Source organism: Bubalus kerabau, chromosome 8, assembly GCF_029407905.1.
Source record: "Bubalus kerabau isolate K-KA32 ecotype Philippines breed swamp buffalo chromosome 8, PCC_UOA_SB_1v2, whole genome shotgun sequence".
Taxonomy (NCBI): domain Eukaryota; kingdom Metazoa; phylum Chordata; class Mammalia; order Artiodactyla; family Bovidae; genus Bubalus; species Bubalus kerabau.
In genome coordinates this window covers 14,069,734-14,096,057 of record NC_073631.1, presented here as the reverse complement: position 1 = coordinate 14,096,057, position 26,324 = coordinate 14,069,734, and the positions used below count along the sequence as shown (strand labels likewise).

The window sequence follows — 26,324 nt, the reverse complement described above, 5'->3', positions numbered from 1 at the left end:
AGTATCAACAACAAACATCTTCATAGCACACATTCTGCCAATATAGGTCTTCCATGACTCAAAAGAATAGACTTCCTAATCACCCAAGGAAGAGAAAGGTTGAGGAAAATATAGGTCTAACCAGGAAATTTCTAGGTGGAATATTAAGGAGGTTGAAAGGGTAATGGATAAACATAAAACATTTACTATACGCTGGCATCCAGAATAATATAAACTCATTATAAAACACATTATTGTTAAAGAAAGGAATCAATCAATATTTGTTGTCAATTATGTGTTAAACCCTGTGGTAAGTACTTTAAGAAAACCATAGACTCATACATTATGACATTCCAAATTTTATTAACCACTTATGTTTATAATTTTAAATTTTATGTATATGCTTAACCATATTATTACATGTGACCAAACATTAGTACGTCATTAAAGCTCAAGATATTCCATGGGATTCAAAAAAAGAAAAAATTCTTATGAAATCACACAGCCTCCTTTGAGCTCCTTGAAGGGATTTTTGTCCTCTGGGATACCCTTTACTAATGGATCCTCCCCAGATCGTTCTTCAACATAATCCCTGAATTCCTCACAACATTTGGACACCTTAAAGGAAAAAAGAAAGAGATGATTCATTTGGTTTAATGGAGAGTACTTCAGAATCCAAGAATGCATTTATAATAACCATTTGTGTGTGTGTGTGTGTGTGTTCTATCTTTTTAATGTGACTCTGCTTTCAGCCAACGCACTCATACTTTGTACGAGAGAAGAAGAAACATTGACAGCAGCTCCCTCCTCTGTCCTTGTGGATATCTTAGAGCAAGGGCTAATCAGCTGGCCAAACTCCAGCTAAGGGTTCTCAGCAGATACTGCCTCCAGCCTCTTTAAAGGAGACAGGATCCAGGGATCAGAACACAGCTGACAACACAAGTCAAGAATGTGACCAGAGTAAGCATTGATTAAATGTTTTTCCTCATTCCAAAAATGTGACCTGTGAAGGTGGAAGGGAATGAATCATTGTTAAATTCCAGGCTTATCACCACTCCTGGATTCTCAGAAGGATACACTTGTAATTTTATTTTAAGCTTGTCTAATGATTGATCATGATTGTGAACTTGAAGGTAAGCTCCAAAGGGAGCTGACTGACTTGTTCACATGTATCGCAGGCATCTAGAACAGAACCTATTTATTTGTGTGTGTGTATATGTGTGCTCAGTCATGGCTGACTCTTTGCAACCCCATGGACTATAGCCTGCTGGCCTCCTCTGACCGTAGAATTTTCCAGGCAAGAATACTGGAGTGGGTTGCCACTTCCTACTCCAGGGGATCTTCCCTCCCCAACATCTCCTGCATTGGCAGTCGGTTCACTATGCCACCTGGGAAGACCCTTACATTTTACTGGTGTCCAGTAAAAAAATAATGGCTGAACCAAATCATTTGTTTATAAGCTTGCCCCTTAGTCATCTGCAACATTATAGTAATGACTTGGTGAAAAATCAGGCTTTAGTATTTTAATTAACGGACTCAGTCAAAGCCTGTTAATGTACCGTATAACATACTGTTTAGAGAGAGGCAAAGTTCTATACATGTGTAAATATAAGTGCGTGTTGTGTATATGTATACATACGCATATACACACATGGGACCACGTTATTCATTCCTTTTAATTGTCAACTTGTTTTGTTTTCACTTAATACATCATCATGATATTAACACAAAGCTGTTTTATTTTCGGCATTCCAGGAAGTAACCATTCCGCAAGTTATCTAAGGAATTTATTGTTTTGTTTTAATAAAATCTTCGTGCTATTTTTTTTCGTGGAAGTCCTAAGCAACATCAGACAGAAGACTTAAAACTACTTATAACTCTGCAAACTCATTATCTGCATATTAGAACAAATCATTTCTAATGGGGGGGCGGGGCACTGGTCAGGTGGCTCCTTCATAGGACGATACTTGGAGTTTATGCGCACATTTGAACAATATTAATTTGAAATATGCAATGATTTAGAATCACATTTTTTCCTCCTCAAAATTCAAACTTGAGATTTAGATTCACTTTTCCCCCTTCTTCCAAACACCAGCTCTTTGGGCCCCAACTGGATGTCAGCAACAGGAATCAGTGAGGGTTAGTTTTCACAGTGTCTGGTTAGGATCTGAGAATACTGAGGAGCAGTAATTACCTACAATCCTATGTGAGTGTATGTGGTTCAAAACTCTATTATATACAGTTTAATACAAGTTTACACAGCACGGTGGAAAGAACATGGACACTGGATTCAGGAGATCCCAGGTTTGATTTTGGCTCTGCTCGCTTACCAGCTGTATCCTTATTTTAAACAGTTTATCTAAGGTTTAACTACTTCATCTATGAAATAGAAGGAACATAGGTTGCATTAAATACCTGGCATAGATAGTGAAGCAAATGGTAGCTATTAACTACAAAGACTGCCTTTCATTTTTGCTTATTATATTCACTTAAAGTCATCACACAGAGAAGGCAATGGCAACCCACTCCAGTACTCTTGCCTGGAAAATCCCATGGGCGGAGGAGCCTGGTAGGCCGCAGTCCATGGGGTCGCTAAGAGTCAAGCACGACTAAGTGACTTCACTTTCACTTTTCACTTTCATGCATTGGAGAAGGAAATGGCAACCCACTCCAGTGTTCTTGCCTGGAGAATCCCAGGGACAGAGGAGCCTAGTGGGCTGCCGTCTATTGGGTCGCACAGAGTCGGACACGACTGAAGCGACTTAGCAGCAGCAGCAGCAGCAAAGTCATCACAAATCTTTTTAGAAATTGGATGTCAAGAGTTGTCTTAGTTTGACAATGCTGCTGTTTAGTCACTAGGTCATGTCTGATTCCATGTGACCCCATGGAATATAAGCTGCCAGGCTCCCCTGTCCATGGGATTCTCCAGGCAGGAATATTGGAGTGAGTTGCCATTTCCTCCTCCAGGGAGTCTCACAATGCTACCACCTTGATAGCAAGGTTGAGGCATATTATAGATCAGTCTGGTTCATAGATATCAATAATAATTTTTAAAGTAATAATAATTACCTATTGTTACTATTCCCATTTTATAGAAGAAGAAATTGGCATAGGTAAGTTAGCTAACTTAAGTGAATGTTACACAGGGAGAAAGTTGTGGAGCCGGAATCTGAGTCAGATATAGTTCCGGAGGAGACACGCTTAACCATACTATTATGGACACTATGCCATCCTATGTCAGAGTTCTGGGTTCAGGCCTGGAAAGTTCTGAGTGTGTGTGTGTGTGTGTGTGTGTGTAGTTTTGGCAGTCTGATACTAAATTAAATTGACTTCCAAGAGCAAAGACACATTATGTAGTAGGAAAAGGAACCAGAAAGCCTGACAAAATGGGGATGTATGTGATGTTTATCCAAAACAATAATTCCCAGGTGAACCTGCCACAGTGAACAGTAAACATGAAGATTACCAAACTGCATATAAAACAATCCTGGCTATATAAATAACAAAACAGCTTCTGGATGCTTCAAGTATAAAAGAAAAAATCATTAACTCCTTTATCTCAAAAGTTTATTTTCCCACAAATTATAAAGATAAGGGTTTTAACTTTTTTGGTGTATGTTCCAAGCTTTTGTGCTGTTCAAAGATTTAATTTTTATCTTTACAACAAAGTATGTTTGGCCGGTATGGAAAGGGCAACAGGGAAGTTTGAGACAATTATAAACATAAAAGAAGCCAAAATTCCAACTTTTACTGGGAGTGAGAGTTTTGAGCAAAGTTTGAAGATAATACAAACTCCTTTTTTCACTTTGGCCTGATAAAACAAGTGTTTTTAAGAAACATGAAATATACTCTTATGACTTGTGGAGGAGTTTTTGTTCTATTGATGTTCCTAAAACAAAGAGATCTGAAATACATATCTACATTTTCCAAGCGTCAGTCACTGTTTGTTTGGTGGAAAGCTTTATTTCTTTGCCATTTCTGCTCCTTCTAATGGGAGAGGACTTTGGGTAACGGTTTTTAAGATCTGAGAGCTGTTTGTAGGAGAAACCAGCGAGTTCTTGTGCCTGACTTCATTTTTATTTTCAAAGAAGGAATAGAATGTACTCATTCATTACTGGCCATGACAATGCTGGAGGGGATGACGTCTTGGCTAAGAGTATTTGAACAATATCAAATAAAGAGAAACATCAATTTAGTAAAGTAAAAACAAAATGCCTATATGCATTGCTTTACTTTATTGCTTAGCTAAAAAAGATGATGTCTCATATTCTTCATTTTATTTTTCTCTCTCCACCCCCTTTAAAAAAATAGTCTATAAAAATGTAAAAACATTTTTAGTTTAGCAGCCATACAAAAACAAAAACAGGCCAAGGGCTGGATTTGGCTTATGGAACATAGTTTTCCAGGCTGTAAAGTAACTCTAAATCAAAAGATAATTATGATTATTAATTTTCTTAATTTCTGATGAATTTTATCTGAACAACTTATTTTCAACTATACTGAGCTTCTCCAATGAGTGATGTGAAAGAGGAAAAATAATTTTCCCTCTACACTTCTAGGTTCTTAACTGAGATTACTCTGTAATAAGAAAGGCAGATTAACAGGAGAAAAACAAGTTTAAAAACATGTATACCCTCTGTATACAAGGGAGAAACTCAGGAAAACTGAGGAGCATCCTGAATTAGTTCAAGTTACCACCTTAAATACTGCTACAATGAAAGACAAAAGAAGATGGCGGGTGTGAATGACAGGGGTGTGGACAGCCAGTTACGAGTTTAAGATAATTATCAGACCCTTACCCAAAAAAGTCCCTGGAGGCTCATATGGTAAACAATCTGCTTGCAATGCAGGAGACTTGCATTCAGTCCCTGGGTTGGGAGGATCCCCTGGGGAAGGGAATGGCTACTCACCCCCTCCGGTATTCTTGCCTGGAAAATCCCATGGACAGAGGAACCTGGAAGGCTATATAGTCTACGGGGTCTCATAGAGTCGGACAGAACTAAGCAACTAACACTTTTCATTACCTTAAAATAATTCATGACAACCTATCCCTTAAGGATAAATATTTCCCTTTCTTATGTCAGAATACAACCTCTTGGCTAAGCCCTCATAAGCCCCTGACTTTCTCTTCCCTGGAACACTCTTCAAGTTTTACCCAAATCTGTCTCCTGAATTGTAATATTTAAGAGCCCCGAATAAACATTTTTCATTAAAAAAAGAAAAGGATAAAAAAAAAGCACAGTGTCAAAAAAAAAAAAAAAGAATAAAAACAAACAACAGGCCCAAATGGAGTCACTTGTGCTAAGCCCCACATCAACAAACTAAAACTTAATATCTAATTTAACTGCAGTTTCAACGTTTCCCAAGAGTAAACCTAACACAACGGAATTTCCAGTCTGCATGAGCTAATCTGCATGAGAGACCTCCTGCTCTTCCCCCAAAGGAAGTTGTTCCTGCCTGAAATAATTGTTTCTTTGTTTATGACTTCCTTGTCCCACCCCTTTGTCCCTATAAAAACCTTCCATTTTGCACAGCTCCTTGGTGAGCCTTTCTACTTGCTAGATGCAATGCTGCTCAATCCATGAATTATTTAATAAGGCCAATTATGTCTTCAAATTTACTCAGTTACATTTTGTTTTTTAACAACAGTAAACAAGGGCATGGTGGTTAAGCAGATTTAAATCCTTGTGTTCCCCACTGATAAGAGTTTCTAGCAACTTAAGAGTCATTCTCGGAGAAGGCAATGGCACCCTACTCCTGTACTCTTGCCTAGAAAATCCCATGGATGCAGGAGCCTGGTAGGCCGCAGTCCATGGGGTCGCTAAGAGTCAGACACGACTGAGTGACTTCCCTTTCACTTTTCACTTTCATGCATTGGAGGAGGAAATAGCAACCCATTCCAGTATTCTTGCCTGGAGAATCACAGGGATGGGGGAGCCTGATGGGCTGCCATCTATGGGGTCGCACAGAGTCGGACACGACTGAAGTGACTTAGCAGTAGCAGCAAGAGTTATTTTTCTCCTCCTGATACAGAGGAGTGAGAGCGTGTATGCATGCTAAGTCGCTTCAGTCATGGCCGACTCTTTGCAACCCTATGGACCAAAGCTCACCAGGCTCCCCTGTCTATGGGATTCTCCAGGCAAGAATACTGAAGTGGGTTGCCATTTCCTTCTCCAGGGAATCTTCCTGACCCGGGGATCGAACTCACATCTCCTATGTCTCCTGCACTGTCAGGCAGGTTCTTTACCACTAGTGCCACCTGGGAAGCCCCACAGAGAAGGAGACACCCTTACCAATGGAGATGTCCCTTACAAATAAAATTCACAAGAGGACAGCAGTTTACCAGCATTCTTTCCAGCGTCACTTCTTTCTTGAGCTGGTCGACTTCCATCTTCAATTTGTCCTTTTCTGTCAGGTCCTCAATATTGATCACTGGCATCTTCTGCCTGCTGAAAAAGTAGAAACTTTTATACACCTGAATTGTCAGGCTCACTTCAACTTAATGTAAGCCAAACCTTCCTTCAGCTCTGAACTTACTAAGCAAACTGTTTGTTTTAACTTCTTTGATAACCAATTTCTCTTGAATCCCTCCAAACAATACTAGCCTACGCACTAGCCCTGAGATTTTAAGGCTTTCTTATAATCTTCACTAATATGATTAAGTCTTTAACTCTAAACACCTGCTAGTAGGTTTGTGGAGAGGTCAGTTTAGTCAGTATATAATCTTAAATATCCAGTCCTTTTCCCTGTTTCTTGGCACAGTGTATAAACTGAGGTTCCAACCCTCATCTCCAACTCCAAACCCTCCATTATATGATCTATGCCATTTAGGTTAATTTGAGGTCACTGAGGACTGCCCATTAAATACTCTAAATCACTAGAGTATTTAATCTGGTATTAAGAGAAAAACATGCAAAAAGTATCATTATAAGTCCCTTATAAATAATGGATTGACATATGAACCAACAGAATGAAAATACACCAACAAATGACCTTGCTAATTAGAAACAAACTAGTATCTTACTTAGATTATACCCGGAATTTTTTTTTTCTTTTTGTATATTACTGTCACAATGAATTGCATAGCAATGATGAGCAAATGCAGCAAGTTAAAGGGGACGTGGTGAGTCTGATCTCCCGATGTATATTATAAAAGAATTAGGGCAGTAGCAATATCTTCTTCTTAATTAGATCAGTGGGCAATGGGAAAGATAGTATAGTATTTTGGTGATTCCTTTATGAAACTGCCTGGAAAATATTTCACTGTATCCAAGTGGCATCATGCTTTGTGATCTGTCCTCTTTTGGTCTTGTCTTTCCTTTCGTGTCTCTAATCCAACTTCTATGATGACATATTTTTATGAAAGTTAGATATGCTCGGGTCATATGCTATTTTAGAAAAGAGCTTAAAGTCATACATATACATAAAAATATGCTGCTAATCATATGTTAGCAATTAATTTATTTCCTTGTATTTATATAGTATTTTCATTTCCAAAACATTTGAGGAAATATTATTTTCCTTCTTAGTTTTATAATACTCTGTTCTTCTCTGAATAAAAAAGAGATAGTTTAGCCTATTTTCAGGGATAAATGCTTACTGATGCCAACAGAGAGGTAAAAGAGAAAACCCAATGGACATGCGTGTGTGTGTGTGTTAATCACTCAGTCGTTGTCTGACTCTTTGCAACCTCATGTACTGTAGTCTGTTAGGCTCCTCTGTTCATGGAATTCTCCAGGGAAGAATAATGGAGTGGGTAGCCATTCCCTTCTCCAGGGGATCTTTCTGACCCAGGGATCCAACCCCAGTCTCCTGCATTGCAGGCAGATTCTTTATAATCTGAGCCACCAGAGAAGCCCACCCAATGGATACCCAAAGCCAATATTTCCTCTTCTTTTAACTTTCCTTTTGCATTTTTTATTTTTCTACGAATCCCACTGTGCAATTGTTGTTTGGTATTTGAAAGCCCATTCTCAGTTTTATTCTTACCTTCCTTCTCACCTCCTTTAGACTATCTGCAAAAATTCACAAGCACATCTGTGTCTCCTGATCATTTTTATTTGTTGACACTGTCCTTTGCAAAACTTTTCCCCATCTTGGAAAATGTTTTCCACTTGGCAATGGCTTTGAAGAATCACTTTAGGAACTTGTTGAAACAGAAGCCCAACTTAGGTTTTGATTTAGGGTAGGGCTTAGAATTTCATTTTCTCTGTTGTGGAGAAGCCTTACGATATATTGGCAATAAAATGATCATCCACAAGCACTTGCTAGCTGTGTGGTCCTGATCAAGTTCTATAACCTCTTTGTGACTCATTTTACTAGGAAATAGGAGCAATGATAGTATCTACATTGTAGATTTCTTTGCTTGAGAAGAATAAAGGTTGTATAACACTTGGAGCATGGAGCAAGCACTCAGTCCATGGTAGCTGATGTGACTCACTTACTCTGTACCTCTAGACTCTCACATTGTGCTGTTATACTGTCACTTGCTGATACGTGGCTTTAAAAGTGCTCTTAAAGGGTAGCACGTAGACACGATTTAGGTCCTGTAATACCACGTGTAGTAGATGCTGTTGGTGCCCTTTCCAGACTCCTCTTTCTCTTTCCAGGGTGGGTTATTTATCCCTCTAGAAGCTGTGGGTATTGACACACACCATTTCTTATGTTTTCCCTTGGCTGATGAAAACCTTCAACTGATGATACCTGGCAGATTATGACAACTGGCCCCTGTGAGTGTTCTGTAGCAAATGGCTGCCTGAAGTGGGGTTCTGATAGTCCAGACCACTGCCTCTGGGCTGAAAAGCCTTGATATAGCTGAGCTGAGAGCCTTCCTGAGCATCCCATGGGTTCAGGATGAAGCTAGACTTCTGAAACTACATCTTTTCATACCTTCTCCTCCTTCAGCCTGCTTTCCTCATCAGAGATCTCTCCTGAGAACTCACCCTCAATAAATCACTTGGAAAAGGGCCTCTGTCTTAGGATCTGCTTCCGAGACACACTGAAACACAATAGATTATATGAACCTTTACAACAGCACCCATTTCTTTTATAACATATGTCCTTACCACTCTGTATTGTTTTGTATATTGTTCAGATACAGATGAGAATCATGAAGTACTGATAAAGCCACTTGCAACCTATGTCAGAAATATTTACCTCGACATAGAGAAAAGTGCAAGATGTTGTAGAGGAGGAAAAATAATTTTCTCTCTACCCTTCTAGGTTCTTGGCTGAGACCACCCTGTAATAAAAGATTAATAGAAGAAAAATGAACAAAAGTTTAGTAACACATTATACCTCCTATATACATGGGAGAGACCCAGGAAAACTGAGTAACTTCCTCAAATGGCCCAAGCCACCACCTCAAACACTGCTTCCTGCTAAAGACAAAAGAAGATGTTGTGGAGGGGGAGGAGGAGTCAGTTATGGGAGGTATTCAGGCAAAGCACAGTAAACGAGGGCTATGAGATAGGAGTTGCTGTCTTCTCCATTGATAAAGAGTTTTTAGAGATTTAGACTCCTCCTCCTCTTTCTGGTACAGAAAGGCAGACACCATTACAAATGGAGAGTTCGCTTAGAAATATAAATGTCTCTTATAAAAGAATAACTTCTACTTGATTTTCATGGCTTCTCCTATGTCTGCTGTTCCTTAAAAATAATCAGCTCAAAATACGTCTTATGCCAGAGAGACGTATTGTGAGCTGGCATCTTATTCTCCCTTCCAGTACCTAACTCCGCATTATTAACAAATGATTTCTTAACTCTAAAATGCTCTGATTCACCATATTTAATAACAAGTTAAGCAAAACACACTTCATTTGATGTGAATCTTAGAAGGTGACTCTTCGACAATTTGAGAATGCTTGCCAAATTTGATACCACATGTCTTGTATGGAAAAATTCAAAGAGTGAAGATCAAAACTCTGACCACCCTCAAGGACACCTAGATACACAGTGAAGCACAGCCTGTATTATGTGCATGGAGATATATATATATATACACACACACACACACATAGATCTCTCTCTCTATATATATATATGTATATATCTCCATGCTCAGAGTTGTATTGAAGTCAAAGATTTAAAAGCATTTAGATATAATATCATAGCACTACTTTTTTAAAAGTTTTATTGGCATATAGTTGATTTACAATGTTATGTTAGTTTCAGGCGTACAGCAAAGTGAATCAGTTGTATACATATATATCCACTCTTTTTTTGATCTTCTTTTCCCATATAGGTCATTACAGAGTATTGAGTAGAGTTCCATGTGCTCTACAGCAAGGTTCCTATTATCTATTTTTTCATAGTAGTGTAATTTTCAACACCAATCTCCCAATTTATTCCCCCCACCTTATCCCCTGGTAACCACAAGTTTGTTTTCTACATCAGTAAATCTACTTCTGTTTTGCAAATAAGTTCATTTGTACCTGTTTTTTTTTTTTATTCCATAAATAAGCGATGTCATATGATATTTGTCTTTCTGTGTCTGATTTCCTTCACTCAGTATCACAATCTCTAGGTCCATCCATGTTGCTGAAAAAGGGCATTATCTTGTTCTTTATTATGACTGAGTAATATCCATTATATATATGTACCACACCTTTTTATCCATTCATGTTTTGATGGAATTAGCTGGCTTCATGTCGTGGCTATTGTAAATAGTGTTGCAGTGATCACTGGGGTGCATATATCTTTTGGAATTATGGTTTTCTCCAGGTATATGCCTCGGAATAGGACTGCTGGATCATATGGTAGTTCTATTTTTAGTTTTTTTAGAAACCTGTTCTCCATAGAGGCTGTACCAATTTACATTCCCACCATCAGTGTAGTGAGTTCCCTCTTCTCCATAGCCTCTCCAGCGTTGTAGATTTTTTTTGATGATGGTCATTCTGAGAAGTGTGAAGTGATACCTCATTGTAGTTTTGATTTTTATTTCTCTAATAACTAGTGATGTTGAGCACCTTTTCATGTGCTTTTTGGCCATCTTTTCATCTCATTACTATTTATCCCATTTGCAGATGAGGCAAAGGAGATCAAGAGAACTGACATGCCCAAAATCACACTGTTGGTAAGAGTAGAGCTGGGATTATAACACAAGTGTTTGTTTTCTGGATGATTTCCATTCTAGCAAACTACTCCCAGTTACCCTCTTCAAACCAGTTTAAAAGACTGGATTTGCTTTTCTTTCATGTACTCCATTCCTCCGGAATTACTTAGAGAAAGAGAGCACAGAGTTGACAAGCAGGGGCACTAGCCGCCTCCACGCCCAGTTTTTCCATTGCCTAGGCCATCCCAGGGATGGGGGAGCCTGGTGGGCTGCTGTCTCTGGGGTCGCACAGAGTTGGACACAACTGAAGCGACTTAGCAGCAGCAGGCCATATACTCTAAACTTTGAGGTTTGGGCCACCCTCCATGGAAAGTCCTAAGACGTGCTATATCAGACTGCTGGACCTACTACCAAGTATCCCCACCCCAACCTTCACCGGAATATAAAGGGAGAGCTGAAGACTCAGAACAACAAGCCCAGGTAGCAGGTACAGCTAACTCAGGAAAGAAAGATACTCCCATCAGGTAGAAGATACATCACCTTTTACCTCTTCTTCCACCCTGCACTACCAGGGTAGTTGTTGTTGCTCCTAAGTCGCTTCAGTCATGTCCGACTCTGTGCGACCCCATAGACGGCAGCCCACCAGGCTCCCCCGTCCCTGGGATTCTCCAGGCAAGAATACTGGAGTGGGTTGCCATTTCCTTCTCCAATGCATGAAAGTGAAAAGTGAAAGTGAAGTCGCTCAGTCATGTCCGACTCTTCACGACCCCATGGACTGCAGCCTACCAGGCTCCTCTGCCCATGGGATTTTCCAGGCAAGAGTACTGGAGTGGGGTGCCATTGCCTTCTCCGATCAGAGGAGTTAAGGTCCAAAAAAGCCAAGAGCAGTAGAGGCCGGGGAGACAGAGCAGTGGTTCTCAATGGGAGCAATAGTGCCCCCTAGGGGGCCTTTTGAAACTGCCAGATTGTTTATGGTTTTCACTGGTTTTGTAGGTATGGGTGAAGGATATTGAGGACAGAACAGTGTAGAGTAGCTTGTTGTGGTTTTAGTCTCTAAGCCATGTCTGACCCTTTTGTGGCTCTATAGGCTGTAGCCCGCCAGCCTCCTCTGTCCGTGTGATTTCCCAGCGAGGAATACTGGAGTGGGTTTCCATGCCCTCCTCCAGGAGCTCTTCCCAACCCAGGGATCAAACTGGCATCTCCTGCATTGGAAGATGGATTTTTTTTTTTTTTTTAAATCACTGAACCATTGGGCTTCCCAATAGAATAGAGTAGCTTCAGTTCAGTTCAGTTGCTCAGTCGTGTCCGACTCTTTGTGACCCCATGGACTGCAGCATGCCAGGCCTCCCTGTCCATCGCCAACTCCCGGAGTTTACTCAAACTTATGTCCATTGAGTCAGTGATGCCATCTAACCATCTCATCCTCTGTTGCCCCCTTCTCCCACCTTTAATCTTTCCCAGCAACAGGGTCTCTTCAAATGAGTAAGTTCTTTGCATCAGGTGGCCAAAATATCAGAGTTTCAGCTTCAGCATCAGTCCTTCCAATGAATATTCAGGACTGATTTCCTTTAGGACGGACGGGTTGGATCTCCTTGCTGTCCAAGGGACTTTCAAGAGTCTTCTCCAATGCCACAGTTCAAATGCATCAATTCTTTGGCACTCAGCTTTCTTTATAGTCCAACTCTCAAATCCGCACATGACCACTGGAAAAACCATAGCCTTGACTAGATGGACCTTTGTTGACAAAGTAATGTCTCTGCTTTTTATCTCTAGTTTGGTCATAACTTTTCTTCCAAGGAGCAAGCGTCTTTTAATTTCATGGTTGCAGTCACCATCTACAGTGATTTGGGAGCCCCCCAAAATAAAGTCTGTCACTATTTCCACTGTTTCTCCATCCATTTGCCATGAAGTAATGAAACAGGATGCCATGATCTTAGTTTTCTGAATGTTGAGCTTTAAGCCAACTTTTTCACTCTCCTCTTTCACTTGTATCAAGAGGCTCTTTAGTTCTTCGCTTTCTGCCATAAGGTTGGTGTCATCCGCATATCTGAGGTTATTGATATTTCTCCCAGCAATCTTGATTCCAGCTTGTGCTTCATCCAGCCCGCGTTTCTCATGATGTACTCTGCATATAAGTTAAATAAGCAGGGTGACAACATACAGCCTTGACACACTCCTTTTGCTATTTGGAACCAGTCTGTTGTTCCAGGTCCAGTTCTAACTGTTGCTTCCTGACCTGCATACAGATTTCTCAAGAGGCAGGTTAGGGTCTGGTATTTCTATCTCTTGAAGAATTTTCCAGTTTTCAATAGAGTAGCTTAAGGTCTCATTAATATCTTTCAGAGTTTCCATAGGTTTCTTGACAATTTATTTAGAATTAAAGGAAGATCCCTTGTTGTAGGAAATGGCAACCCATACCAGTATTCTTGCCTGGAGAATCTTATGGACAGAGGAACCTGGTGGGCTACAGTTCATGGGGTTGTAAAGAAGTCTAACATGACCTAGTGACTAAACAACAACAAGGACAGTGTAAAGTTAAAAGGCTATTTGTCTTATGTTTACTTTTAAACATTATAGATTAGAGTATTTTGAAGAAAACTTGACTAATAAAACAATTAACTTATAAGGACTATATTGGAGAAAATTACTACAATTAATTTTTAAAAGTCTTTTGTTTTTTACAGAGAATCAATCACAGATTCTTTGAAATAGAAATGCTGTTCAGTTCAGTTCAGTTCAGTAGCTCATTTGTGTCCGACTCTTTGCGACCCCATGAATTGCAGCACACCAGGCCTCCCTGTCCGTCACCAACTCCCAGAGTTCACTCAAACTCACGTCCATCAAGTCGGTGATGCCATCAAGCCATCTCATCCTCTGTTAGGACACTTCAAATATGTTGATTCATAAACATTCAGTTTGACACATTTTTCAGACACAAATCCACTCTGTTATGTAAACTTGTAATCATGGGTATAAACTTTCTCTTCTTGTACTTTTCTTTTTCATCTTGACATTATACTTGGGACTATTAACGAATAATAGCTCACATTTTTATTCATTTGTTCAATAAATATTTACTGAGTTCTATTATGTGCCATATAGTATTCTGGATTCTTGAAGGTAGAGCAGAGAAAAAAAAAATTAGAATACTTACATTCTCATGAGGGAGACAAACAATAAACAAGATTTAAGAAATTAAATGTAGCAATATATTGTGAAAAGTGTTAAGGGGAAAAATATAACGTGGAAGGAAAAGGAAATGTCAAGAGAAGTTATTTCAGTCATTGAGAGAGTGGCCAGGGCAGGCTTCTCTGAAACAGTGCTATTTGAATGAAGACCCGAAGGAGCGATGGCGTGTCTAAGAGAACACTGCATGTATCCAAGAGAAGGTGGTTCCAGGGATCAGTAAGTGCAAGGGTAGCAGTGAACCAGCATGAAAGTGATGAGTCAAGTGAATGTGGGAGAAGAATAGCATGTGATATCAGGACTCACAGGGGTCATTCAGGCCACTGTTGAGATTCCGGCTTCATTATGAGTGACAGGGAACACGGGAGGGTTTTGAGTAATAGAGTGATATTATCTGTCATATGTTTCAGCATCATGATTCTGGCAGCTATTTTGAGGTTACAACATAGAGGGCCAGGGGAGAGGCAGAGATGAGGCAATTTTGGTAATTAAGGTGAGACACGATGGTGACTAAAATCAGAGTAATAGGTGCGGAGGTGGGGACACGTGATGAGATTCTCAATATATTTTGAAAGTAGAAATAATAGGACATGGTGAGAGATCAGATATAGGAATAAAAAGAAAGAAAAAGTCAAGGTAACGCCAATGATTTGAGTCTGAACAACTGAAAAAGGAATCTGCTATTCAGTTGGTGCAAAAGTAATAGCGGTTTTGGACCCTGAATTGTAAATCTTTATAACTAAGGTCAAGCACATCTTTATTAATCAAAGTAGGAACAGCGATAGTCAACACATTTTTGCCAATCAGAAATCATTATGTATATTCCTGTAGCAAAAAAAAAAAAATTATAATCTGTGCTTCAGGATTCGACAAACTCTTGGAAATCATTTTCTGCCTCCTGCTGGTCTGGTCATGGAAGCATTTTCCCTGCAAGATGTTGTCAAGATGCTTGAAGCAGTGGTTGGTTGGCAAGAGGTCAGGTGAATATGGCAGATGAGGCCATATTCATAGCGCAAATTCATTCAACTTTTGAAGCACTGCTTGTGTGACATATGGTCAAGTATTGTTGTGGAGAAGAACTGGGCATTTTCTGTTGACCAATGCCGGCTGCAAGGCTGCAGGCATTGCAGTTTTCGGTGCATTCCATCGATCTGCTAGGTGTACTTCTCAAATGTAATGGTTTCACAGGGATTCAGAAAGCCGTAATGGATCAGACCAGCAGCAGACCACCAGTGACCATGACCCTTTTTTGGTGCAACTCTGGCTTTGGTAAATGCTTTGGAGCTTCTCGGTCCAACCACTGAGCTGGTTGTCATATAAAATCCCATTTTCATCACATGTCACAATCTGATTGAGAAATGGTTAATTGTTGTTGCATATAATAAGAGATGGGAGAAGGCAATGGTAACCCACTCCAGTATTCTTGCCTGGAGAATCCCGGGGATGGGGGAGCCTGGTGGGCTGCCATCTATGGGGTCGCACAGAGTTGGCCACGACTGAAGCAGAAGATGACACTTTAAAATGATGATTTCTTTCTCTTTTTTTTTTTTGAAATGCAGTCAGTTCATGAGGCACCTACCTATCCAGCTTTTTTACCTTTCCAATTTGCTTCAAATGCCAAATGACCATAGAATAGTCAATGGTGAGTTCTTGGGCAACTTCTCGTGTAGTTTTAAGAGGATCCAGCTTTGATGACGCTCTCAGTTGGTCATTGTCAACTTCCGGTGGCCGGTCACTGCACTCCTCATCTTCAACGCGCTCGTCTCCTTTGCAAAATGTCTTGAACCACCATAGCACTGTACGTTCATTAGCAGTTCCCGGACCAAAGGCATTGTTGATGTTTTGAGTTGTCTCCGCTGCTTTATGACCCATTTTGAACTCAAATAAGAAAATCACTCGAATTTGCTTTTTGTCTAACATCATTTTTCCATAGTCTAAAATGCATATAAAATAAACAGCAATAATTCATTAGCAAAAAACATAAAGAAAGAAATGTGCATTAAAATGATGTATACCATGGCCACATTTATTTAAGAATGCATTCCAGTATCAAGTGGCAAAGTTCAACAATGCAAAACTGCAATTACTTTTGCACTAACTTAATATTTCCTGAGATGGGGAAGACTTGAGAAGGGGAATCCTGTGTTTAAAATGGCTGGTGCACTGGGATGACCCAGAGGGATGGTACGGGGAGGGGGGTGGGATTCAGGATGGGGAACACGTGTATACCCATGGCAGAATCATGTTGATGTATGGCAAAACCAATACAATATTGTAAAGTAATTAACCTCCAATTAAAATAAACAAATTTATACTTAAAAAAAAATTAAAGGAAAATGCTTGCTACACATTCATTTGAATAGGCAGTCTGGAGTTTAGGGGAAAGGCCAGAGCTTAGGAGACAGCCAGAAAAAAACAGAAAAGAGAAGAGAACAAAGGCTTAACCTGAACCCTCTAAAGTGAGGAGATGAGATGAAATTAATAAAGGAAAATGAGCTTGTTGTGATGAGGATTAATTAGTTAATAACTTCTGAGCATTTACCATGTGCCAGACACTGTGTTGAACACCCATAGGTACCCCTTTATATCTGTGTATCTATTCTTTTTCCTCTTTCTACATGGACCAGTAAAATGATAGCTACTAACAAGCATTTATTTATTCAGCAAATATTTATTAACTCCCAGGGACCAGGTGCTCTTGATTGCTAGGTGCGGAAGCAGCAACAAAATCAACTTTCTTATCTCTTACTGTGTCTATACTACATCCTTCCATAAATCACTGTTTTTCTGTTGAGAGTTTTTTTCCTATCACATAAAAGATAGTTTGTGTTTGGGGTTTTTTTTCCTCCATCTAATCAAGTTGATCACACATTTTTATCATATTTGGTTTTTCAAAGTCAGTTGCTTTTGTGTTTGTTGCTATTTTTATTACACGGATTGCATACCAATCTCTTTCAACCTGTAGCTAAGCACAAGTCAGTCTAGACATTCAAATAGATTCTATGACAACTCACTTTCTTCTCCAGGGCAACTCTGGTTCTCTGTTTCTACTGAGCAAGTTGGGTTTTTAAGACACTTGAAAAGAAGTAGGAGAGTGAAAATTGTTTATTCCCCAGATATTTATGAGATCCTACTTTCCAGGTCTTACTAAATCAACTAAGTAGGGAAAAACCAAAAGAATATAGTATGATGAAGACTAAAAAAAGGCATTTTGAGAATGATGAAGGATTTGAAATTGTTAGCTACTGCTGAAAGGTTAGACAAAATATAGTTGGGAAAATGTGGTCTTTGGTGACCTTAGAGCCAGCTGCTTTCTCATATGTATTGGGAGATCCAGTAGGATGTGGCAATGGGATGAGTTGCCCTTGAGCATTTTTTTCTTCCTCTCCTCAGTGCGAAAGCTTATTGAATGGAATGTGGGGAAAAATGGGAGATGAGGAAGTGGAAGCAGATAGTGAAGATAACATTTCTGAGAGGTTCTGCTGGGAAAGGGAGTGGTGAAGTCAGGTCCTAATAGGAAAGGGCCATAGAGTCAAATAGGAACTGCAAGTTTGGGATGAAAAAAATCAGAGATAGAGCACTCCAAATGGAAACTTACAACCTGGGTATTTGTGCTGAAGGATGAGAAAGGGTCAGAGCTGATGTCACAGAGGGGTGAGAAAGCAAGAGAAGAAAGGACCCAGAGAAGCAGCTAAGGGGTTGACCTCTGGACCAGGGCATGTCCTCTATTGCAAGAGAAAGGAAGATATAGAATACAAGACAGTCCGTTGACCAGTAGGAACAACTCACCCTTCTCTGACTGGTTCAGTATATCTAGTCCAGACTAGTACTCAATTCTCTTCTAATACAAACATTTCAGTTCAGCTCAGTTTTCCTCTCACTAACAGTCAATAAGAGGGAAAAAACAAAACAAAACCGTGAGTGCTAGGAGATGCATGTGAAATGAAAGTCACTCAGTCATGTCTGATTCTTTGCGACTCTGTGGACTATACAGTCCATGGAATTTTACAGGCCAGAATACTGGAGTGGGTAGCGCTTCCTGCTCCAGGGGATCTTCCCAACCCAGGGATCAAACCCAGGTCTCCCACATTGCAGGCCCCTTTCAAACTGCAGCTCGCGTTTCCTTCTGCCCCCAAATGGGCAGGTTGTCCCTCCTTTGTGACTTAATACACAAAACTTTTCTACATAAAGCTACAGCAAATGAACGTTTGAATGGCTTATTATGACACATTAGTAAATAATGTATAACCAACATGGGATTTGGGCTAGAGTATAAAAATAACAAGACTTTCTCATGAAAGTGTATCTTTATACTTGAAAGGTCAAGACCCATTACTCTCTGCTAAATATAACACTGAAAATAAGGTCTTTAGCGATTAACTCTCCCGATCTTCTTATCTGATTATCAACTTCGGCAGATGTTTCTCTTAGAGCCTTAGAGCAGTACATTTAAATTGCAGTTCTCTGCTAGTTCTCAATTATAATTTCATACTTGAGGAGAAAGGAAAACTGAGATAGAGCTGCCCAGGTACTGACTAGGGTCACGAGCACATGTTCTGTTAAATGAGTCTGACTTTAGTCCCCATGAACGTGGAAGAAAAGGATGCGGGCACAGTGAGGCCAGGGGAACCAGAAACCAGACTGCTTGTGCTACCTGTATATGCAGTTTTGGCCAAGTCACATCTCTATCGAAAGCTTCAGATCCATTTGCAGAGTGGAGAGAAAAAAGTATCTTCCTCAAGTGGTTATTGTGGGGGCATTTAATGAGTGCAAAGTACAATGCAAACTCTGAACAAACATTTATCGCTACTGAGGATCCTACATGGTGTACAAGAGTTCAGGGAAATTTTTCCTTCCTTCCCTCATTCTTAATCTGCAGCTCTTTCTAGTGGATTGGTAACCTCAGCTAGAATTCTGGATAGGTGGTGAAGCTGCACAATGCTAAAAACTTGGGTAAAATAATTCAAAATCTGTCCCAATCTTCTCGGTGCCCTACGAAGTTACATGTCCAGCAACCTGGATGAGAAAAAAGATGGTCTGCATTCCAAGTAGGCATGATATTTGATGGAACACACATCTAGGAAGAAGAGAAAGGAGGGTAATGCTTTGCTATAACCCCAGCTCCTAAAAGAACCAACCAAAGCAACTAGCTGATGAAGAAAAGAGCCTGTGTCCCACAGACACAGAAGACACGATATGAGATACATTGACCTGGATTGGTTTTTATTGTGAATTGAGCTCTTGCTTAAGTTTTGATTTCTTCCTCCATGGTCCCATAGAACCTTGTACAGATTTTCAACATTGTACTTAGAACACTATATTGCAACTGGGTCACAGAGTGTTTATCTGTCTACCCTATTTTGCCATGAGATACCTACTGTGTTTATCATCTTTGTATCCCAAATGTACACAAAGGCACAAAATTGGACACACTTTAAATGTTTAATCTGCTTATTTTTAAAATAGGTGAATGAAAGAATGATCACGGTAAGAGACACATAATATACTTCATTATCTTGTTCTGCTTAGGGAGAAGGAGAATAATAAAATTAGGCATAGGGAATGTCTCATGCTTTTAAGTGACTCCACCTTATTATGTAACACTGATAAATGCACTCTGTGTCCGACAGAGGGTGCGATAGAGCAAACATTTCCTCCATAGCCCAATCCACTAGAAAATTGTCTAGCTGGTGAAGGAAATGTCTAAACTTTAACAAAACTCTCGTGACCACTGACTCACTCAGAAGAGATTAGCTGCCTTTCTTTGCAGATGTGCGAACTCTTTGTTAGTGCCAGCTGGACTCATTTCAGATTTTATTTTAACAGGGCTAAACTAACAGGAAGCAAGTTCAGTTCAGTTCAGTTCAGTCGCTCAGTCGTGTCCGACTCTTTGCGACCCCATGAATCGCAGTAGGCCAGGCCTCCCTGTCCATCACCAACTCCCGGAGTTCACTCAGACTCACGTCCATCGAGTCAGTGATGCCTTCCAGCCATCTCATCCTCTGTAGTCCCCTTCTCCTCCTGCCCCCAATCCCTCCCAGGATCAGAGTCTTTTCCAATGAGTCAACTCTTCGCATGAGGGGGCCAAAGTACTGGAGTTTCAGCTTTAGTATCATTCCTTCCAAAGAAATCCCAGGGCTGATCTCCTTCAGAATGGACTGGTTGGATCTCCTTGCAGTCCAAGGGACTCTCAAGAGTCTTCTCCAATACCACAGTTCAAAAGCATCAATTCTTCGGTGCTCAGCCTTCTTCACAGTCCAACACTCACATCCATACATGACCCCTGGAAAAACCATAGCCTTGACTAGATGGAAGAAAGTAGGGAAAACCACTAGACCATTCAGATATGACCTAAATCAAATCCTTTATGATTATACAGTGGAAGTGAGAAATAGATTTAAGGGACTAGATCTGATAGATAGAGTGCCTGATGAACTATGGATAGAGGTTCGTGACATTCTACAGGAGACAGGGATCAAGACCATCCCCATGGAAAAGAAATGCAAAAAGCTAAATGGCTGTCTGAGGAGGCTTTACAAATAGCTGTGAAAAGAAGAGAAGCAAAAAGCAAAGGAGAAAAGGAAAGATATAAGCATCTGAATGCAGAATTCCAAAGAATAGCAAGAAGAGATAAGAAAGCCTTCCTCAGCAATCAATGCAAAGAAATAGAGGAAAACAACAGAATGGGAAAGACTAGAGATCTCTTCAAGAAAATTAGAGCTACCAAGGGAACATTTCATGCAAAGATGGGCTCGATAAAGGACAGAAATGGCAGGGACCTAACAGAAGCAGAAGATAAGAAGAGGTGGCAAGGATACACAGAAGAACTGTACAGGGAGCAAGAACTTTCTTTACTGACAAGTTATCAATGTAACTTGGAGAAGGAAACGGCAACCCACTCCAGTATTTTTGCCTAGAGAATCCCAGGGACGGAGGAGCCTGGTGGGCTGCCGTTTATGGGGTCGCATGCATGCATTGGAGAAGGAAATGGCAACCCACTCCAGTGTTCTTGCCTGGAGAATCCCAGGGATGGAAGAGCCTGGTGGGCTGCTGTCTATGGGGTTGCACAGAGTCGGACACGACTGAAGCCACTTAGCAGCAACAGCAATGTAACTCCTTAAGTGGTGATGTTATGTTATGATATGCATCCCTAAATCACTGAGTTAAATTAATTCTCCTCATTCATTCAAAAGTTAGACAGGTCACCACTCCCTCGGGTATCTGACAGAGAGGAAGACCATCTGCCTCAATCCTTTCCTTAAATTCATGGTCACCTTTGAGGTCTGTGGGGCGCTCAGAGGATAGAACAGAATGCTCAAGACTTGGTAATTCTAGAAGCAACTGTGTTCCAAATCAACTGCACATCCACTTGTTATGGGGCCAAGGTGGGGGAGGGTGTGGAAAAGAACAGAGGCAAGGATCTGACATAAAAATGCTGCTCCTGAACCCACAGGAGTGTATGTGTGCTCCAGTTCTGGTATTTACGTGAACACTAAATACTCTAAGGGCTTCCCTGGGGACTCAGATGGCAAAGAACCTGCGTGCAAAGCAGGAGACCTGGTCGATCCCCAGGTTTGGAAGATCCCCTGCAGGAGGTCATGGCAATCCACTCCAGTGGATTCTGGCCTGGAGAATCCCCATGGACAGAGGATCAGACCATGGGGTTGCAAAGAGTTGGACATGTCTGAGAAATGAAGCAGAAAATATTCTAAGGTCCTGACACAGTGGGAAGAGCCTCAATCTGGCTATGTCAGAAAGAATCCAGGGCTGACTAAGTATCAGGAATGTGGGTTCTAGGCTCAGCTCTGCCAACAACGAAGGCAAGTGAACATGACCAGCCATTTTATCTTTCTAGGCCTCAACTCGTAAAGGTAAAATAACAATACTGGAACAGATGGTATTGACAGTTCTTTTCAGCATTCATTCTATAAGAATGGGGACTTCAAAGGTTTCTCAGTGGTAAAGAACCTACCTTCAATGCAGGAGATCTGAGTTCGATCCCTGGGTTGGGAAGATCCCCTGGAGGAGGGCATGGCAACCCACTCCAGGATTCTTGCCTGGAGAATCCTATGGACAGAAGAGCCTGGTGGGCTACAGTCCATAGGATTGTATTTGTTAGCTCAGGTGAGTTGGACATGCCTGAGCACTCATGCATGCACTGTAAGAATGTAAGAACTCCATGCCTTATTTTCCAGATCTCTAAGCTATTTTGAGCCTCTGTCTTTAGCTGACCCATTAGAGCTGTCACTTGGTCTGGCAACGACAAATCAATCTGGGTGACTGTTCTTCCCAGTTCCCTCCAGCCTTGCACTTCCTGTTGACTCGGATAAAGGAATTCTGTTTCTCGGCTGTGCTGTGCTAACCTTTTGGCCTAGATACAGGTTTAAGGAGATAGAAGTACTATGACATCCGTATGGAGGCTGATTGTAGTGGTCACATAGCTCCTTTCCACACGGTCCTAAAAATAAATTCAGCAACTTAAAGTAGTCCCAGGAATTTTAGCTTCCTCTTATATTGGAAAAGAACTTTTTTAGGGATATAGAAATACTCAAGGGTTTTGCAACCGAGGGGTAATGTTCTTCCTGATCACCTGGATTGACAATTTCACACTCCTAACTCCCCCATGTGTTCAGTTGTCCTTTCCTGTCCCTGCTCAGTGGTCACAGAGCTGTTAGAGACATGCTCCATTTGGGACAGAGCAAGGGAGGAAACTGGACTTTTCAGGTGGCTCAGCGGTAAAGAATCTACCTGCCAATGCTGGAGATGCAGAGACGTGGGTTTGATCCCTGGGTCAGGAAGACCCTCTGGAGAAGGAAATGGCAACCCACTGTAGTATTCCTGGCTGGGAAATCCCATGGACAACAGAGGAGCCTGGAGGGCTACTGTCCATGGAGTTGCAAAAGAGTAGGACACAACTGAGAGACTAAACAATAAGGGAGGAAATGGACATGCCTAGAGCACCTCTGTGCACAGCCTGCAGCCTGCGTCCATAGCCTCTGTACCTCAAAGGCGTGAAAGGTCTGGTCTTGCCCTCGTGTCCCTCCATCTGTTACACAGCAGGCAGGAGGGCAGTGAGCGCCTGCTGGGGCTGATGCTCACCTCCCGAGAAGAGCTCCTCACAAAGCAATATCTGACTGTGCGACACCTTCTGAAGTGGAGAGGTGACCTCTGAGCTCAGCCAAAGAGGAAATCTGATGGGAGCAAAGTCATGGGTTGCAGTTCTGCAAGGTCAATCCGTGGTGCTCTGCTTCTCAATTGTGGTTGGTGCTCCATCTTAAAATGTTGTGCCAAGGCTTTCAATGGGAACTGGGACATGGGGTGACTCCAGTGGATTCTGTGCCTGTGTGTGAGGAGCTGAAGCTCATCTCTCTGAGTTCCTAGGTGCTTTCCTTTTAATCCTCATGTGTGTGTGTGTGTGTTAGTCACTTAATCATGTCTGACTCTGAAACCTCATAGACCATAGCCCTCTAGGCTCCTCTGTCCATGGGATTCTCCAGGAAAGAATACTGGAGTGGTTGCCATGCTCTCCTCCAGGGGATCTTCCAGACCCAGGACTGATCCCTTAAGAACTGTGCATTTTGTCAATTCTAAGACACTTCTTTTTTCTTATATTATCTCTGAAGTTGGAATGCATCTTATATTCAGCATGTGTGTATATGTGCTTAGTCATGTCCAACTCTTCGCAACCCCATGCACTGTAGCTCGTCAGGCTCCTCATGTGATTTCCCAGGCAAGAATACTGGAATGGGTAGCCATTCCCTTCTCCAGGGGATCTTCCCAATGCAGGGATCGAACCTGGGTCTCCTGTTTGAAGGCAGATTCTTTACTGTCTGAGTCAAATCCCAACAGCACACTTATAAGAGACAGTTAGTATATCCATTTCACAGGTAAGAAAACTGAGGCTCTAAGAGTTTATGTAACTTTTCCAAAGAAGCAAGAAAGGAAATCCAGGTACCCTCTGACTCCCAAGTCTGCTTCCTCACTGCACTGTGCAATTCCCCAAAATAATCTGCCCTAATTCAAAATACTATTCTTTCTATTAATACATAAAGCAAAAAGTGATCACAAATTGCTAGCAGCTGAGAACAAAGAACAGAATTGACAATAGTCACTGCTGAATGGTAATTGTGTCTCAGTCTCAATCCTTGAATCTGTTTTTAGTCCATTTGGGAGACACATTTAAACAGATTCAGAAGAATGCAAATAAGTTACCTTTGAAGTTGAATTAGCTTTTCTTCTCAACATTGTTGTTGTTGTTCAGCCCCTCAGTCGTGTCTGACTCTTTGTGAACCCAAGGACTGCAGCAAGCCAGGCTTACCTATCCTTTACCATCTCCCAAAGCTTGCTCAAACTCATGTCCATTGAGTTAGTGATGCCATCCAACCTTTTCATCCTCTGTCATCCCCTTCTTCTCCTGCCTTCAATCTTTCCCCAGCATTAGGGTCTTTTCTAATGAGTCGGCTTTTCCCATCAGGTGGCCAAAGTATTGGACCTTCAGCTTTAGCATCAGTCTTTCCAATGAATATTCAGGATTGATTCCCTTTAGAATTTACTGGTTTGATCTCCTTGCAGGCCAAGGGACTCTCAAGAGTCTTCTCCAACACTACAGTTCAAAAGCATCAATTTTTTCGGTGCTCAGTCTTCTTTATGGTCCAACTCTCACATCCATACATGATTACTGGAAAAACCATATGGACCTTTATCAGCAAAGTACTGTCTCTGCTTTTTAATACTCTGTCTAGGTTTGTCATAGCTTTCCTTCCAAGGAGCAAGCATCTTTTAATTTCATGGCTGCAGTCACCATCTGCAGTGATTTTGGAGCCCAAGAAAATAGTCTGTCACTGTTTCCATTGTTTCCCCATCTATTTGCCATGAAGTGATTGTCTCAACATGATCCTGGCTAAATGTCTGGTAAAATTTCCCTCCCCTATTAGTATTTGGGAGGTATTGGGAAGATCTAATCTGATTCTCAGAGGAGTGTATCTTTCCAAAACCAACTGGCTGCCTCAGTGTTTGACTTGCTGGAGCCAGCTCACGTTGGCTCTAGTGAACTCAATTGTATTCATCCATTTCCAACTCTGGTGGTTTGGAATCAGCCATAACTGGGAACATTTATGTCACGGAAATCAGTAAAATATTCAAACCAACATACCTCTCCCCCATTTCTTTTTTCCTTCCTGGCAAACTGGTTGTTCAACCTTTATCCTTATAGCCCTGTCACTCTTAACCACAGATATCTAGCAATCTAACAGTATAAGTGACACAGAGTATTTCCAGACCAGGCTAGTTTTCCTAGGATTATGGTTCTTTGCCATGACACCAGGAAAACCGAAAACTGGCCCTAGGCGTTATATGTGGAAATATCCCAGATTACTAACTCACCTTGAGCAGAGAGATTTTCCAAAACTGGAAAGAACTCTTGTAAACTCCCTTCAGTATATTCAGAAGAAGCCAGGAATAGTAACTCTCTTAAGAATATTAAATAGAGCAAGAGGAAAAGGTAGAGGAAGGAAAGACACAGTCATCAGGAGAACCCATTAAAATATTCTCCAAAAATATCCTTAACATTTCATATAAAATCCCAGGGTAGATCATTTGTTTTGTATAAACAAAAGGCTAGGCTCAGGCTGTTATGTCAAAGCACCAATGAATGGTAATAGACAAACTGACACTGAGAAATGTATGGGAAGCAGCTGATTTGGTCAAAGCTTCAGGACCTACTCGCCACATACCCCAAGGCCATTGCTCTTTGGATTTTCCTGTTCCGGGTCCAAAAACACAGTTATGACTCAAACACATGGCTGATAGGGGTGGAAAATCATTTTGGAAAACTATTTGGCAGTTTCTAACATTTTAAAGTATTTTATTTGAGAGTAATAAGAATTGTTTGCATACACAAAGCAGCTTTATTCATAGTAATAGCCCCAAACTAGAAATAATACAAATGCCCAGTAACAGGACATTTGTTGTATACTCATACATTGCAAGACTACTCAACATTTACAAGGAACAAACTCTAAAATAGCATGTGAGTGTGTGTGTTAGTCGCTCAGTCGTCTCTGACTCTTTGGGACCCCATGGACTGTGACTTGCCAGGCTACTCTGT

General features: G+C 41.0%; 1 protein-coding gene across 3 annotated transcripts in view; it reads right to left on the bottom strand.

The window, feature by feature from the left end:
- Positions 1 to 336: 336 nt before the first annotated feature.
- Positions 337 to 26,324, bottom strand: part of GNGT1 (G protein subunit gamma transducin 1) — a 446,502-nt gene continuing 420,514 nt past the window's right edge. The window contains exons 3-5 of one of the 3 annotated variants that reach the window (XM_055589735.1): positions 9,136 to 9,220; positions 6,323 to 6,428; positions 337 to 597 (exon numbers count right to left, since the gene is read on the bottom strand). In XM_055589735.1, coding sequence (XP_055445710.1) covers positions 469 to 597; positions 6,323 to 6,428; positions 9,136 to 9,143 — 243 coding nt within the window. In that variant the 5' untranslated portion in view covers positions 9,144 to 9,220 and the 3' untranslated portion in view covers positions 337 to 468. Of the gene's footprint in view, positions 598 to 6,322; positions 6,429 to 6,516; positions 6,591 to 9,135; positions 9,221 to 26,324 lie in introns of those variants that run through there. The other 2 variants (XM_055589736.1, XM_055589734.1) reach the window with 2 other exon arrangements.